This window comes from Squalius cephalus (assembly GCF_949319135.1).
Source record: "Squalius cephalus genome assembly, chromosome: 2".
In the NCBI taxonomy this organism is placed as follows: domain Eukaryota; kingdom Metazoa; phylum Chordata; class Actinopteri; order Cypriniformes; family Leuciscidae; genus Squalius; species Squalius cephalus.
This window is the reverse complement of record NC_137123.1, coordinates 26,813,818-26,831,601: the sequence shown is the minus strand read 5'-3', so window position 1 is coordinate 26,831,601 and position 17,784 is coordinate 26,813,818. Positions and strand designations below refer to the sequence as shown.

Sequence of the window (17,784 nt, the reverse complement as noted above, 5' to 3'; positions counted from 1 at the left end):
ACTTTTATCAGGTTTTATAGTCTGAACCTCCCTAGTACGCCTGGCGCACGTGGAGGAGCGCTAGTCCTAGCTGAGCGCCTGAGATTCAATCTAGGGCAGGCCGTTTTTCGGTGCGTGGCATAGTGGGCATTCGTTCCCCAAAGAGTCATTTTCAACGACGCAGTGTTGAGTTCCCTCGATAGGGAACGTCTCGGGTTACAACTGTAACCCTTGTTCCCTGAGAAGGGAACGAGACACTGCGTTGTCTTGCCACGCCCCTTGATGCCTGGGAGCGGCTTGCTTCATCGCGAGGCTAATGTGTGTGTGTGCCGGCGTCACTTTTATGCATCCGGTTATGCCGTCACGTTACGTCATGACGCAACACCACTCAGGATTGGATTAGTTTCATTCATACTTCAGAGGCGCACGCTAAGGGAGCGTCCCCAAAGAGTCGTTTTCAACGACGCAGTGTCTCCTTCTCAGGGAATAAGGGTTACAGTCGTAACCCGAGACGTTTTATTATCCCAACATGCTGTTTACTCACATTATAGCAGAACATTAGAAGAACAGATGTTTGATAACAATTTTGTTTAAAGGTTCAATTTTAACAGTGGTATTGCCTATATTACTTTTTTCAGACTTTTATAGGCTGATATATTTTGGGTTGTTTTGTTACATATGAATATAGGCCTACAGCAAAAATGTTTCTATTAAAACCTTTTTACAGTTAAACATCTGTGCCAAGTGTCAGTCTTGTTCCCATCTGATCATTTTGCTGACAGGAGAGTGGGAATGGGATCATATGCAGGCCAGATTGGAACCTGCGTTCCTATAAACACAACAGCTCTTCTATGGGTTATGAGCACTGTCCATTCGGTTATGGCTCTTATGTCAGTTTTTAAGATTCAGCTAACCATTTCTGTCAACATTTCAAATCAGTTTTAATGTAAAAAAAAAAAAAAAAAAAGAAAAAGACAGTTTCTACATTCAATGTTTTTTATTTCATGACATTTTCATAAATAACAACTCATTGACATTTATTAAAGCTGCGGTTCCCCAGAACTAATAACAGTAATCATAGTGATAAGTGCTTTGTTTTCAGAGAAAGAGGATCTCTCTTAGAAAGAAACAAATTTTATACAGTAACATGGACCTTACAAACCATCCATCCCCTATCTGCTATAACATCACTTCATCACTGACACAAAGAAGCCAAGTTCTGAATGTCTGTGCTAGATATATTACACACGATCAGTTCTCTTGCGTGCATGGAAAATTTAAAATTAATCAGATATTTCATTATCAGCTTTCTGAGTTTTACAGCCCAATGTTACTTCACAGATTAGTATTAAAAAATGTACTTTTCAAGAACCTAACAAGTTCATTCTTTTTACCATTTTACTCATCAAACTATAAGAAATGTAACTTTCTGCTTAAAGCAAGAGCACTTATTGCATCCATATCTCATCTGAATTCAGATCCGAATAAGACAAAACGCCTTGAGACAACTTCACTTCTGATGCCAGTATGAAGGGAAGTTTCAACGCGCTAGACAGCTTTATGCCTATTGTCATGCATTAATATGTACAGATCACTGTTTTGTACAGTACTCAGCATGCAGATACTTCCTATGCTCATCTTATAACATAAGCAGATGTACGTTCACAAGCATAAGGAAATTCAGTGAACGTATTTTTGAGGTTTAATCTGCACTTCAGCATTACAGACCGTCTAAGGTTCTGCATAAAGTAAAGACTGAATATGAAACCGAAACCAGATTTGTAGATCATATGTGTTGGGGTGTGTCATATAACTGTCATGAGTAAATGTCAGTGGCATCAGGAAACACTTTGTGCAAGATGCTATTTTACTTTTTTAAATACAATTCCATACCTTGAACATCAAAAAAAAAAAAAAAAAAAAAAAAAAAAACTGATCTAGATCAAACGTGAAGGTAAATGTCCTCAAACATCAGTCATGTAAGAGGAATCTGTTTTTTTTTTTTTTTTTAAATAACAGCAGCAGTGATCTAACAAGAGTGTGTCCTCCTGACCACTAGGGGGAGATAAAAAAAAAAAGTATCCTGCTATCCTTTACAGGCACTCCTACACATCTTCATTTGTGTAAAACTCAAAACGTGTAAGTTTTCATTTAAAAAAAATGCCTATTAAACAGTACATTTTACAGAATTACTGATTTACTGCATACATTGCATCTAAACATACAAGTGTATCACAAAATTGTATCAACAAATGTCTGACATCAGTACTCAGTGTCACACACCCTAATCCACTCTCACAGCAAAGTGAAGAGCACTCAGTCCTTCAGAGGAATGCTTATCTAATAAATAAATACATGAGATAATACACATAAAATGTTTGACATGCCACTATTTTCACATAGGTCACCCTTAAACATTTTTTTTTTTTTAAACAGTGGCTTTGAGTCAATCAAACATTTATGGAGCACAAAAAGAGCACACAATAAAAAGCAGACAGTATTGTAAAGTGATGATATTAAGTTATTCTGAATTACAGTACAAAAAAAAAAAATACCATGACAAAGAACTGGCACTATGGTACCAGCATGCCTTTCATTTCTCACTTTTAACTGATGTGTATCTAATGCACACATTTGAAGGTATAGTTCACTCAAAAACGAAAATTCTAGGACAGCACAAAATTTAGCAATTTGAAATTTTCTGCTGATCACATATAACTATATCTGAACAACAACAACAAAAAAAAATGTTTAGAATGAATGGGGTGATTTTGTAGGGGAGTGCTCCTGCATAGAAAATAAAAAAATAATTTAAAAAGATTAACTTTTTTGATTGTGAACCATTCTTTTATTAAGGGCTGAACAATTTGGTAAAACCTAAAAAATGTGGGTGTTTTCAATAACTTACTCAAACCTATATCAGACAGCGGGCACCTATAAAGTGAACTTATCTCTTTCCACTTAAGTTTTCATAGGTAACATTCCCACTGTTTTTGTGCTGTTGTGATTATGTAAGGGATAATGTATAGGGAGGCGGTTGTTATAGCGAATAACAACCCCGACAGGCTGAACGGGATTCAGCCTGTCCTCCGCTTCGCGTCGGGGTCTTGAATAAGCCTGAAGGGGTAATTCAACCCCTTCAACCCCTCCGCTGCGCGTCGGACGGTTCACGCCTCGCCGTCGTCCATTAAAACCTGATAATGGACACCTCGTCGGGCATTAACCCTTACATAACAGACCGCATTCTACATTGGAATTCAGCCAAGCCATGTAATAATATTAAATAATATATGGTAATAATACTTAAAAATAAAAAATAAATACTTAAAAATAATTGTATTTTATTGTAAAACCATCAAATTGTTATACTAATATTTGCATCTTAGTTACTTTATTTTCAAAGTTAAACCATCAAGCTTTTGTTTTGGCAAGTTGCCAGCAAATAAATATATGCACAGCCTGTTTCCAGAGTAAAGCATGGCACTGTATTAATTTAAATGCAATCCGCTAAAAATGGTAGTGCATATATTTATTTAAATAAATTGCAGCCAGCACAATTTGACAATCAAAAGCCATATCGCAAAATTTAATTTATTTCGATATACTGTGTAGCCCTAGAAAATGATTTACTCACCCACATGTCAAAAGACTTTCTTTATTCTGTAAAACTGTATTTTGAAGAATGTTTCAAATGTTTTGTCCAAACAATTAAATAACATTGGACCTGACTGACTTTCACTGTCTGAACATCATCTTTTGTGTTCCACAGAATACAGAAAGTCGTACAGGTAAATGATGACAGTTTTCATTTTTGGGTGAACCATACCTCTATTTCAATGTTTCATCCCACACTGCATCCAGTAAGATAACCATACTAACATCAGGGATGCGGCCCGACTGTGTTGCGTTGTAAATATTGAGCAGTTTCTGAGATGTTGCAGTGGTCATCTTTAGGTCTGGGCCTCTGGCAGAGGTAACCCTGGCTCACAGGTTCCAGTGGATAGAGCCAGACCCGTTGCTCCCCGACAGAGCAGTCCCTTTGCTGTGGCTGCAGACGCTTCCCTTCTGTTAAAGTTCCTGTAAGGTCGTCGTGGAGGTCCACGGTGCGAGGGAGGTGGTCCACGCAGGCACAAGGAAGGGAAGCTGAACCCAGCCAGACAGCAGGCCGGACATGACATGACATCGTCTTGTTCATTAGTGGGCGGTAAAGGCTCCGGGGCAGGGCCTCGGTATCCTTTGAGTCTAGCCCATGCAAATGGCCGCCCAGGCCTCATCAGTCCATTGTTGTTGTCCAAACGGGGAAGGGGAGGTAATAACGTTGGTCCGTTTGAGATGGGCGCAGCCCAACCATTGGATTTTAAGGACGGGGAATAAGAACCGCTAATAAGCCGCTTTCCTGACACGTTTCCTTCTGCTGTGTCGGGCGAACTACTACAGTCCATGGGCTCTGTGAGGTTCAGGCCCTCCTTCTCCACCTCTTCCTCCTCCTCTTCTACCCGTTCTAAAGACACCATATCTAAGTCCAGAACCAGGCCTGTGTCCTCCACCACATCTTGCCGTCCTTCCGCCTCTTCCTCTTTCATTCCATCTCCCAGTTCTTCATTTCTCTCATCCTCTTCCCGGCCCTCTTGGTCCCGGAAGTGTAGCTGTCGACCCAGATCAGGCGTGCACGGCAGGGACCGACACCTTCGAGGGGGTCCTCGGAGCCCCGGGCTCCCGTTTAGTGGTGGGGAGGCACAAGGGTCTGGAGGTGGTGGAAGGGTAAAGGTAAGAGAGATGACAGATTTGCTAGGGGTGTCGAACAGCTTGATGCGACCGCCGTTGAGGTCTTGGCGAAGAGAGAATGGGTTGACCCGTGCAGGAGTGCCTAAACATGGTGATGTGGCAGGGGGCAATACGTCTGACTGACTGCGTGACAGGCGCTGGTCACCAGGATAGCATGGTGAGCTTCTTCTCCTATACGGGCTGACGTCAATGGCAATGGGTTCTGAGGAAACCACAACAATGACATTATATCTTTAAGAGTGGTAAAGAAAGTGTTGTAAAAAGAGTTCAAGTTTAAACCAGTAAATTGACATTTTAAATTTGTATATAATATACACAGCCATTCAAAAGTGTTCAAAAATACAGTAAACACAGTAATCTTGTGAAATATTATTACAATTTAAAATGACCAGTCTTCAGTGTCACATAATCCTTTAGAAATCATTGTATTATTTGGGGCGTAAGACACATTTCTGATTTTGAATGTTAAAAAAAGTACAACTTATATATAAATCAAAAATATTTTTTTTCAAAACTGCATTTATTTGAAATAGAAATCTTTTGTTATATTATAAATGCCTTTACCGTCACAATTTAATGCATCCTTGATTAATAAAAGTATTCATTTCTTTAAAAAGATTTTTTTTTTTAAACTGACCCCACACACAATATATATGCACGTGGGCTTAAAATCAATTATTTATTTATTTAATTAATGATTATAAATAATAATTCATTACACTGATTTAGCGCACTGATTTCCTGCCCATGTTATTTGTAACATACTTACCTAGGATGACTGGAACTTCACTCTTCACTCTTTCTCTCTCGTTCCTCTCAAGTGTCACTACTATTTCAGAAAAGGCAGGGCGACTGTCTGCACTCATCTACCACAGACAAAAAATAACACATAAATAACGATCTCAGTGAAAAACATGAACAGTTTTATACAGATCTACAGTCCAATGTGTTTTTGAATTTACAGTTTTATTTTATGTTTGGGTACATAGCTTACATTGCAGCAATTGACAGCCAGGCGAAGGAATGGAGGTGGACAGTCTCCCACCATATGCCCAAAGGCTTCCACATCCAGTCCAAAATCCTACAGTCAAACAGAACATTTTATTTCATATGTATTACACTAATCAGGCATCTTCAGACAGAATACAAATACACACATAGACAAACTTGAGATACATAATTAACTTCAATAATGAACATCGTGTTGCTTTCTAAAATAAAATGAACATGAAAAATCTATTTTGTTGAAATATGCAACATGATGCTTGACCAGCAGAGGGAGGCAGCGCTCTAGTGGTCATGCTCAATTTAATGTCAGATTTAGATTAGATGTTGATTCATTATATAGTTATTCATATGCACATGCATCATGTTTATAAAAAAACATGGGAGTAAGTGACATAAGGCCAAAATAAATCTAATTATTTCTGCATTAAGTTTGTTTTGTTTACAGATACAGAATACAATTTTACAATCAATACAATTTTAGAATATCAATATTTCTGTTATCATTACCTAAACAATAGACTTTCTAATAGACTAGAAATAGACTTTCAGACAAGATTTAAGTTTTTGTCTTTGAACAAAATGTTTGTCTTTAAACTTAAATATAGCAAAAGTGATAAGTGCTTTTTCACACAATCTCTAGGCTTGATCTATATCTGATAAACCAGCTTATGATTCTATGCTTGACTCTGTGTTTCATGTGATGTTGTACAGCTGAATGATGTACCTCTGTCCGTGGGAGAATATCTGGGTCAGCCTCAATTCGCGCAATGATCTCACAAAGGATTATTCCATATGAAAAGACATCCGCCTATGGTATGAACATGACATAAATAAAGTTACACAAGCACATGAGCAGAGTTGGACATTGATTTGTTAGTTTTCAAAGACAGGATACCTTCTCATTGTAGAGCTCTCCTCTTAACATTTCTGGAGCCATCCAGTAGGGGGAGCCCACAACTGCCAAAGGCTGCTTTTCAACACCATCACTGTAGAGAAGCAAAACAAACATTTCATGCATGTCTTCAATCCGTATTTGAGTTATGTTTGGAATAACATTCTGAATATAGTCTTCTCATATAAGTGTAATACTTTTGCTTGTATTTCTGGGTTAAATGTGTGTCATAACTCTGTATTATTTCTGTTATATGTAAGATAAGGTATGCACTGACCTATAATCAGGGATTTTCTCTGCCAGCCCAAAGTCCCCAACCACAGCTGTAAAAGCACCATTGTCACAACGCACCAGACAATTCTGTAAAAAGAGTGTTGTGTCAGAGTGTATATTTTAATATTATGTACAGTCTTAACCTTTTTTTTTTTTGTCCAATAACTAACACTTTGCAGCAAAGCACAGTGAGTAGACATAGGTGCTGGTTAGGGTTGCCAACTGTTCCGTATTAATACAGAATCATCCCTTATTCAAGACATCAAAATAGCAGTAGTGTAATCTCTAGGGTATACACAGACATGCTATTTGACCAACTAGTTTTAAAGGGATTTTGCGGATACTAACCTGAATATGAGAGACTATACATATTTCAATAGCAGTTCAAGGAAGACTTTAAAACAAAGCAAAATCCTCTGCTCTGGCTTCAAAGCGAGTGAAACATGGTTAACTTACTGTTCATGAGCCCCATATTCAGTCACACAACATCCAGCCATACAGTTTAATATATACAGTAGTCAACATTTGAAGTGGATAAAAACCTTTCATCAAAGTTATACATGAATATTGTATACGAAAATGAGTTTTTACGTGCATATGATACGTAGTTTTCACATGCATATGATACGCACTTTATGGCGTGTAATACGCATGTACCGGTACCCCACATCACTAATCCTACCCAAGGGGTTTACAATGCGTATCATATGCACATAAATACTAATTTTCACTTATAAATTGCACGATAAACACAATGCGTGCCATAGAGATGCATTTCATGAGATTGGGTTGTACACAGTAGTGGCCAAAAGTGATGTTCGGCATAGAAAAATTCTTCACCCTTTATTCAAATTATTAAAAAGATTTAAAATGAAAGATTTTGTAAGCATTTTGTGTAGTTGTGCTTGGAGTCAATTGTTTTATTTGTGATAACACAAATCATTTTTGGCCAGGCTGTCATGCAAAGAAATAATGAACACAACGAAATATTAATAACTGATTATGCAGTAGTCAATGTGTGCTTTTTCCTGTGAGCTTTGTTTTCCGATGTTATTTTTTCTATAGTAAAATAAAACCTTTACCTGTAGTTTACCCCTTTTTAAATTAAATTAAATTGTACAAATAGGTTAAGCAAAACAAATCTGTTGCTGTCTGAGATTCATTTTAGCATTTAATTCAGACCCAAAAATAATGACACACTTAACTGCATACACTGAAATGGCATAGACTATGTGGTACAGTACAATCATTTCCCCATAAAGAACCAAGATGGTCCCTTATTTTCCTTTGCTCAAGTTGGCAACCCTAGTGTTAATAGAACAAATCAGTGCATTGTAATTGTGTCTGTACCTTAGATGTAAGATCTCGGTGGAAAATGCCCTTGCTGTGTAGATATTGCAGCCCTCTTGCAATGTCCAGAGACAGACCTATCCTCACAGTCCATGACAGATATATGTCACTGTCCAGCAGCTGCTCCAAGTTGCCCCCATTTATGTACTGTAAATGTAGTCACACTACAGTTATCATCACATCAACCAGACAGTCCATTAACTCCTGTAGTCTGGATTTCTGTGCAGTGTCTTACCTCTGTTAGAGCATGAAGCTGTCCTTCGTGAACACATACACCCAAAAACCTAAGAAAGACCTCAAGGTGAGTATTGGATTTTTTTTTCTTTTTGCATTCCTTTTGTAAATATGCATTTTTTAATCTCGGATAATTCCCCCATGAGATACATAAAACAAACAAACAAACAAAAATATACCACCACATTTTCATCACATTCAGTTCATACTTTACAACCACACAACTCAAGTAAATATCAAAATATAAAAACGGGTGTTGTGCTGCCATTGAACAGTAGTGCAGTAAACAATTCATTGTAGTGTTGGGAAGCATTTCATGTAGGGCAGGGCGATATGAATTTGTATTTATTTATCGATAAACGCCTTAAAAAATATTACGATATACGATTACATTGTCTACCCAAGCCTTGCCGGAGACAACACAGCTGATATACACCCTAAACCATACCTGTCAACATTTGGGTACCAAAATACGGGAGACCTGGGGGGGTTTCAGTTCAACCACATGCGGTTTCATGTCATCTATACATTACACACCCCATCGCCAAATCATAGAAAAATTAAGTTAAGACAGTTGTATTCATCTTAACAATACACAACAAATCAATATACAGAAAAACAGATTTCTAAAATGAGGTATAGGCCACAAATCTGTGAGTACAGTTTTCAAAACTGAACAGGTGATGTTGTGTAATATTCAGTTACTTTAAGAAACTGTTCCAGCGGGTGGAGTTTACTGGTACTGAATATTACACATCACCTGTGTATAGCCTACTCCATTAACTGGAACAGATTTTCACTGGAACTGAATATTACATCCAAACATTGTTATGTAATCAATCAGCATATTGTTGTGTAACTTCACCTATTGGAACAGTATTTACAATTTTTCACAGGAACTGATTATTATAAACAACTATTGCGAAAGAACGATTTACAAAACAACGATTGCGAAAGCGTGCAGGGATTATGAATTTGTTCACTGTTACCGTTGTACGTAGTTTTTTTTTTTTTCTGTATAGTTCTATTTTGTTAATAAATTTTGCATTCTATTTTGGCTTTCTCGGGTGTTCCTATTTTTGTTGTGTCCCTTTTGAGCCTCGGGGCGAAACGGGTACAGATTGAAAAACCAAAGCAACTGTACGGTTTACAAATCTGAGCACAGCTGAGACTTTTTCTCTGGTAGCCTACTTTTGGCGTAGGATATTTATTTCCGTCAAAGTCAGGCTGCGATGTCAAATGTATTCCCAGGAATGAGTGATGCGCTTTCCGCTTTTAAAGTTTTATAAAATAAGTAGCCTGTATGGCTTGAATGGTTTAAAAGCATTAGCAAGAATAAAAGCGCATCATATAATGTAACGCCATGCAGCCAAAGGATGACAGAAAAAAACGGATGCTGCGTTAATTGCGTTAAATATTTACTTAACACAGAGTCTTTTCCCATTTCTACCAGAAACGCTTATTCAACTTCCCGCGTCTACTAGCCTGTCTGCGCAGATATCGACGGCACAACTGGGTTGTAGGTTGCCAGGTTGAGCTCACAAATGGGTTGAAATTTGTATGATGTGTTAATTGTGCGAGTAGGATGGGTTTCAAACAAGATCTGGCAACTGGACAATCTTGGAATAGGCCTAATATAGATGTGATTATTCATATAACGACGTTTGGGCCATACAAATAACGGGAGTTTCACGGGAGAAATAACAAAACGGGAGGGGGGCGGGAGATGGGTGTGAAATACGTGAGACTCCCGGGGAAAACGGGAGTGTTGACAGGTATGCCGTAAACAAACACCATGAGACTGCACTAATTGATAGCCTGCAATTAAGTTTAATTTAACTTAATTATTGAAACATTAAATGTTTTACTTTGGTTAGTTTTAGCTTAAACTAACATAAAACATTAGCTTTGCTATTACTGTATGTAAGTGTTGCAAATAAGTTAAAAACTATGCTTGTTGATGTCGCATAGCAATGTGTCTTGCCTATTTTACCATAAAATTCATTGTTTCTTTCTTTTTGGCATTATTGCCACATTTCATGATCATTAGTTTAATTTTCCTTAATAATAACTTGTTTAGCGCTGTTTTTAAACTGTTTTTAAACTTGTATTAAAGCTATAATGTACATATATAAATCAGGGATTAAAAACAAATTGGTTCGTTCTGCATGAGCAAAAACGGTAAGGTTCTTTTTTCTTTCTGGTTAGAGTTCCAAAGTCTCCCTAGGTCACTTATAAAGAAATAAAGATTACTGCTTTATTTATTTAGAAACAGAAGTAAAATTATATTTATGTATTTTATTTTTAATTTTTTAATCTACAACAAAGTATAACGCTCCTAATAAGCTTTATTTATTAATAAGCCAACATCGGAAACTCCAAACCTAAAGAAAGAAAGACCTCAAGGTGAGTATTGGTCTAACTCAATTTTGGATTTTACTGAATATTGGAGTATTGGCATGAGATATTCAAAGCACTGCAATTTCTTCATCTTTTTGCAATATAACTAAATTGTATATATAAAATAATTTTAATTACAATGGCCATGTTTATATTTTTTTGTATTTATTATGTACACTATTTAAATTAATATTCAGAAACAGGTGCCGTTACATAGGCTGTTACCATTTTATAATTTTTTTCCTGTTTAACTTTTATTAGACTGCAGACCAAAATAAAATACTTGATAATAATATGATTTTTAAAATGGGAGATATCACTGCTATTTCAAATTTATAGGATACAGCATAAAAAATAAAAAGGACTAGCAATGTTAACTTGGGAATAAAAACATCAAATTAAGATGTGTATGTCATGATTATGTTAGTTTCACTTTCATGGACTTTTAGTTTGTTTATCATCTGTTTCCTGTTTCCTTTGTTTTTCCCGGCAGTCATCTGAATTCTACAATTTAGAATATCTCATAGATATTCATTTAATTATCAGAGCTGATCATTATTGAGTTTGTTATCATTGAGTATTTCATTTCCTCATTCCTTGCTGTGTTTGTGTAGAATTGTTGGTGTTTGCTATGCACTCTGTCTCAAATTGTTCGCTTCAGTAAATAAACCTTGTTACTTTCGAAACTCTTAACCTGCCATCATCATCATCTTAGGAATCTATACATGACAGAATACCAGACCAAATAGGGACATTGCAGCTGTAAATGTTGTGCCTAGAAGCCGCCCTGAACTTAGAGGAGGAATTGTTTTTATTTTACAGGGTGGCAGTACTTTGGAGGACTATGTGGAGGAGTTTATCAACATCAGCCACTGTGCGACGTGTGATGACCTCTCCTTAATGGACGGTTTCTGGTGTGGGCTGGACAAGGACGTCAATTTCGCTCTATGGGTGGATGGATCCTCCTTTGTCACTGGCAAAGTGGTGGATAAGAACATTGCGATCCAGCCCCACCCAACATCAACAGACATGTCGCCAAGCACAGAGCCCAGCCAGCCTTCATCCTGCAAGACGGATACAACGTCAGAGCCCCCACAGTGAGTCTGACCAGCTGTGTGAGCTGGTAACATCTGTACCAGTGGGAGTATTGGTGGAGCTGGACACTGAAGCATGGCTGATCGATTGGGACAGAGGCAATGCTCCCAACCCAGTCCTGCCCTGTATCTACTGTATTGACACCATCACCGCTGGTCTCTCCATCCCTGAATCTTCTTTTCCATCGCCGCTAATCCCACCCAGCCTCCCTCTCTTGCCTCCTCATCCAGATTCAGCCAACCCTTCAGCACCACCTCAACTGGTTCAGCATCTTTCCCCTGACACATTGCTGTGTGGATGAGCCTCGGGTCTTACGGTTGCCAGCTTCACCTAAGTAAGTGGTTCCCCCGGCTCCACCTCCAGCATCTGTGCCCATCACTCCACCTCTGCTCCCTCGTTCCACCGGCTCCACCTGGGTCAGACGTCACCCCTCCTATGCCACGGACTTACATTTTCTGCGCTCCGTCTCTCCACCCCTACGGCTCTGTCTGGCTCCGCCCTCCCTTTGGGGCCACCTCGGCCCTCAGTTGCTCCGCCTCAGTCATCTGGTATCCCGGTTCCACCTCGTGGGGTCAGTGCTATGGCTCCGCCTTGGTCTCCTGAACCATCGGTGTCACTTGAATCCATCAGCTCTCCGTCTGCGCCTAGGGCTCCACTGTCAATGGCTTCTCCGTCGGTCGCCCCTGGATGTTGTCAGTTGAGACTCCATCATGCCCCCTCCCTCCGTCGACTCCGCCATGGGCTTTCATCCTGACTGTGCTCTGGTGTAACACCTGGCCACTCCTCCCATCCTTGCCTCCTTGATTCCTACCACCATCATCGCCACCATGGTTCCTTCCACTGGGGCTTCCTCCTTCACCAGTCCCTCGTCCACCTCAGAAACCACCTCCTCAGCCATTTTACGGCAATCAAGATCAGTGAATTATTTTCTTTTTCTTTTGTTCTTTGATTAACATTAATGACAGGTGGCAGCAGGTATGTTTACGTTCACTTCAGACAAAACCAACTGTTTACTGGGATATCTTGACATCATTTTGTGTGTATTTGTCCATGCACTATATAAGAGGCGGCTCTATGTGCGCGCTTTGGATGTGTGCGCAGCACAGAAAACAACACGCAAGTACATTAGTGTTACATTTCGTGTCTTCATGCACTTGGTTTAAAATCACATTAAAATGCACACACAGGAAACGATAAGCAATTTCTGACCTTAATTACATAATTGGAATAGATTTTCTATTCCTAACACTACTAACTACTAGCCTAGTCTATAGAAAATATTTAATCCATGCGATTGCATGTGAATCAATATGTGTATGGTAACTATGGGGCTATGTGAAATATATTTGTCATTTTTCCCAGATATTGTCGATGATCAATCTGGTAACCGACAGTTATATTTTCATATCGCCCAGCCTTAATTCCATGCATACAGAGAGAAGTATTCCGTCTTTTGTATAACAAAACATTTTTCTAAAAAGGGAAAAAAAGTGAGTGCCACACCTGAGGATGTTGGGGTGGCAAAGGCGGTTCATGAGTTGCACCTCTCTCAGCATGTTGGCTTTGTTACTGACCATTGTGTTCATCTTCAGAGCCATCACCTGCCCTGTGATCCTGTGCTGCACCTGCAGAATGCACACACACAGGCATACTGATTTTTATACTGAATAAATTGTTTATTCTATCCCCTAACCTCAAACCTACCCATCACAGAAAACTTTCTGCATTTTTTTCTTTTTCAAAAAAGATCATTTTGAATGACTGTTCACCAAAAAATGTCCCCACAAGATAAAAAAAAATGTATGGAATACCTAATCCACTGATTCAGTGACACTACTAAAATTAAATATTTTGTATGATACACATAGTAGACCAGAAATTCCCAAACCAGGGTCCATGACCTTTGATTTGTCCCACCATGCCATATCAAAAGAGGGTGGGGGTGGGGGTGGGGGGGGGGACATGCCACTGAAGCATAACTTAATTCATTGATTTAATTCATCATTTTGTATTAACATTTTTGTCAATATTATTATAATATAGTTGGATATAATGCAACATTTACTTTCAGGCCACGGTTTGGGCACCTCTGCAGGTGACAATATTTAGTTTTCTTTGGTCAAACTAAGGTAAGGCAGTATATAGTAATAATGTATTTTTCCACAGAAGATAATGTTTTTCTATGATTGTATTATTATTATTGCAATATACTGAACAGCCTATATATACTCCAATACAGGAGTTACATCTATAAGTTGATTTCCTGACTCAAAATTCCATACCACGTCTTTTTCAGTAAAAATCACAACAACTAATAATTTTGTTAATCAATATCAACAAACTTCTGCATCTAGAACCTGTAGAGTGCTTATATCTCATTCTTTACATATTCTCATGAAAATCATGGATACATTGCAAAAATAGACATAAAAATGTTATATTGTAATGTAAAAACTTCCACAGCTGGTCTTCACAACAGCGAAAGTGCTTGATGGGTCATGCCATTTAGTCGTGTAGCTCTAATTGAGGATAAAATCTATACACATTTGTACAAGAGCATCTAAAGCTTTTTCTGGGCCTAAAAAAAAAACAGAATTACTCTGAAGCATGTCAATTAAAATGAGGAAAATATAGGAGTTGAGAATCTAGTGGTGATAGACAAGAGAAGCTGGGATTTGTATGCACAATAATACAATAGTTGTATTTAAGTTAAATTAAATATGACTTTTTGGTTTGTATTATTGTGAGAGAGTAGCCTAAGACAGAGATCCAGTGCAGTATGCTGAGTATTAATAGTCATTAGGCACTAATAGGCTTTCTGGATTTCCCGTCATCCCACCTAACCAGCTGGAATGCCGGACATCATGACAATGACGTCACATGCAAAACTTAACATGGGCTTCACCCACTCCTACACATGATCAATCACCAAACACCACAGCATACATCATCCCACATTTATAAATCAGATATCGGACTGAATTTGATTTATAACTATTTGTGAACCGTATGTCAACAAACAGTACATTCATATTTCATACTTAACAAAGAGTCATTTGTCAGTCAGACAAAGTTCTTCTATGACACCATTTTGTTACAAATAAATTGTAATTAATGGTGACATCGTAAAAAAGAAAAAAAGGCACATGACAGTTTACTTAAGATGGCACAAACCATTTTCATGAAACATTACATTTATTAAAAGTTGCATGCTCAGCTTTCTGCAAAGTTTTAGTTGTCTACTGTAAGACAACATATTCAAAAATCTGTGTCAAAACAGCTGTTTTTCTTTATTTATAGAGATCAAAAAAGTCATGTCACATATTTTCAGACCTCACGAGTTATTAGTTATGCTCACATATCTGCAGAAAATCTGTAATACTGATGTAACTAACCACTAATTAAGAATAGCTGTAGTATTATGTAATAATGTATGTTATTGTGTATTAATATTATTGATGTATTACTACTATTTTTGTAAATGATTAAATTTGGGATGGTTTGACTTTGAACTTCATGACAGTCAGTTGTAGTCAGGTTTCACTTACATCAAAATGATTTTAAACTAATAACCCAGAATATTTTTCATTATTGGCTTTCAAGAAGAAAACCAGAGCCGCCAACTGTTGATAGAAGCAAAAGACATGGGCCAATAAACACACACATACTCCTCTGTGATGAGGCAGACAGATTAGGGCAGGTTGGTAATCTGATTATGCTGTCGAACCGTCCTGTCTTATCATTTATAACAGACACCGTTGCTCTTAACATGTTCACATATGACACTCTTCTATATATACAACACATGATTATTGAGAAGCAGTGATAACTGAAGCTATTATACATTGTAGTTCATGAGACTTTGGGACCTATATATATATATATATATATTTAAACAGGTATTTTTTGGCATAATATTTAAATGATCATGATACTAAAACATAAAAACAATATTAATTATTAATTATTAATATAGTTGCTGTTAATAATAATAACAACAGTAATTATTAATAATACAAATTATTAATTATTATTATTATTTCTCACAAACACATTAAATAAAAATATTTTTATTTATAAAAGTTACTTTACAGTGAATACCACTGTTGGGTGCTATTCTTAGAGACACACCAAATAGTGCCATTTATTGGTAGACACAAAATAATAAAAATAATAAACATTAAAAAGTTTAAGTTGATAAGAATATCTGTTAAAAAATTATACAATCAATCCTATTTTAAATTTATTTTGCTAGCCTCCTGAATGTCAATGATCAATTGTATGGTATGGACTGTTCAAATCTATCAGGCATGACCACTGCAGTGTGACATTGGATAAACGTTTGTGGATAAAAAGAGGAAATGTTACCTTAAACACTTCTGAGAAGAACCCAGAACCGATTTTTTCACAGAAAAAATCGTCGATTCGTGCCAGGCTGGACACCGCACTTCGCAGTGCCCGGTACGATGACGGCCGCATCCGGTTGGGCCCGTAAAGGGCATGAAAAGGTTCTTGGTTTTCATCTTGATCCATTATGATGGATAGGCAGGCAGCGGGTCCCTTCAACGCAGCCAAATATCCAAAGTCCAAATATCCATATCCCGAGTGAGATAGACTACAAACAATCACTTAAAAAAGCAGCTCAATGACTAGTAAAAGGACGTGAAATGCTGAGTACCACATAGAATTACTCGATTAAATATTCTCCAAAAAGGGCAAATAAGTGCACGTGATGAAGAGTCCGCTCGGGCTGTTTCGCGATTGATGCGGTTGCCATGTTTCATATTCCTATATTCCGGTCGTTAAATCAGTCTTTACTCCAAAGAGGTTGTGCGTTATCGCTCGCACTTCCAGATATGTCCTCCCCAATATCCGTAGCTTCACTCTCAACAGCTTTTACAAAGAAATCCTGCAAAAAAAAAACATGTTTTAAAATAAGTAATGTCTCATTGCTCCTTTAAAAAAAAAAAAAAAAATAGGCATGTGCTGTCAAATGAAGCCAGATAAATGGCGACTGAACGAGTAAAATTGTGTAGAGAGGCAGCAGAAGGGAAAATCGTATTGCAAGCAAAAATAAGAATACAGCAAAACAATTCCAATGGCAGAGTAAGAAATGCGGTGTGTCCGCACCATCTGTCAAGCCTGGCTACAGAGATCCATTGCGGATTGTTTCTGACCGCTATGTCAGGGCTTGCTCTGAATGCAATTTATGTTTCGCCTTTATCGACTTTTAAAGCGACTACCGTTTTACAGACTAAGCTGAATATTATTTTCTATTAGACATGCGAATTTATAATAATAAGCATCTTTAAGCGTGCACATGCAAGGACGGCATGCACGTAGCCGGGCCCATGCGGCTGCCAAAGAATATGGCACTGTACCTGATTTCAGTAATATCGAAGAAAAGACTCTCGTTTGTGGACCAGCGTTGCATTTAGTAGATCTTCAATGTTTTGTCAACATCTCGTTCGCAAGCTGTCACTGTCCGTCTCGGCCATAGTGCTTATGCCGCTTGTAAATTTGCCCGTTCCGTTCATTGGTGAGGAATAGGGGCAGGTCTTGGCGAGGCTGGACATTGCGCGTCGAGCATGCGCACTTGCGCAGTAAATGCTCCAACGTAGGCCGGTGTGATTCTGCACTATTTTGGTAGGCTACTTTCAGGAGAATGACAGTGTCCACAAAGCAATGGGACGTCACGGGCAGCAAGTCATGGAAATCTTAGCTTATCGAGTTCGAAAGCATTTTATCCAAGATTTCCACAGCAAGAA

The 17,784-nt window shown here is 38.0% G+C and overlaps 1 protein-coding gene across 1 annotated transcript; it reads right to left on the bottom strand.

The window, feature by feature from the left end:
* Window positions 1-966: 966 nt before the first annotated feature.
* Window positions 967-17,603, bottom strand: tesk1a (testis associated actin remodelling kinase 1a). Its single transcript, XM_079862541.1, has 11 exons — window positions 17,398-17,603; window positions 16,385-16,925; window positions 13,520-13,641; window positions 8,523-8,571; window positions 8,288-8,434; window positions 6,942-7,024; window positions 6,668-6,758; window positions 6,497-6,580; window positions 5,759-5,845; window positions 5,534-5,630; window positions 967-4,966 (listed from the first exon to the last, which is right to left on the bottom strand). Exons 2-11 carry the CDS (start codon window positions 16,547-16,549, stop codon window positions 3,930-3,932), a joined length of 1,962 nt encoding a protein of 653 aa, XP_079718667.1. The 5' UTR covers window positions 16,550-16,925; window positions 17,398-17,603; the 3' UTR covers window positions 967-3,929.
* Between the last annotated feature and the right edge of the window lie 181 nt (window positions 17,604-17,784).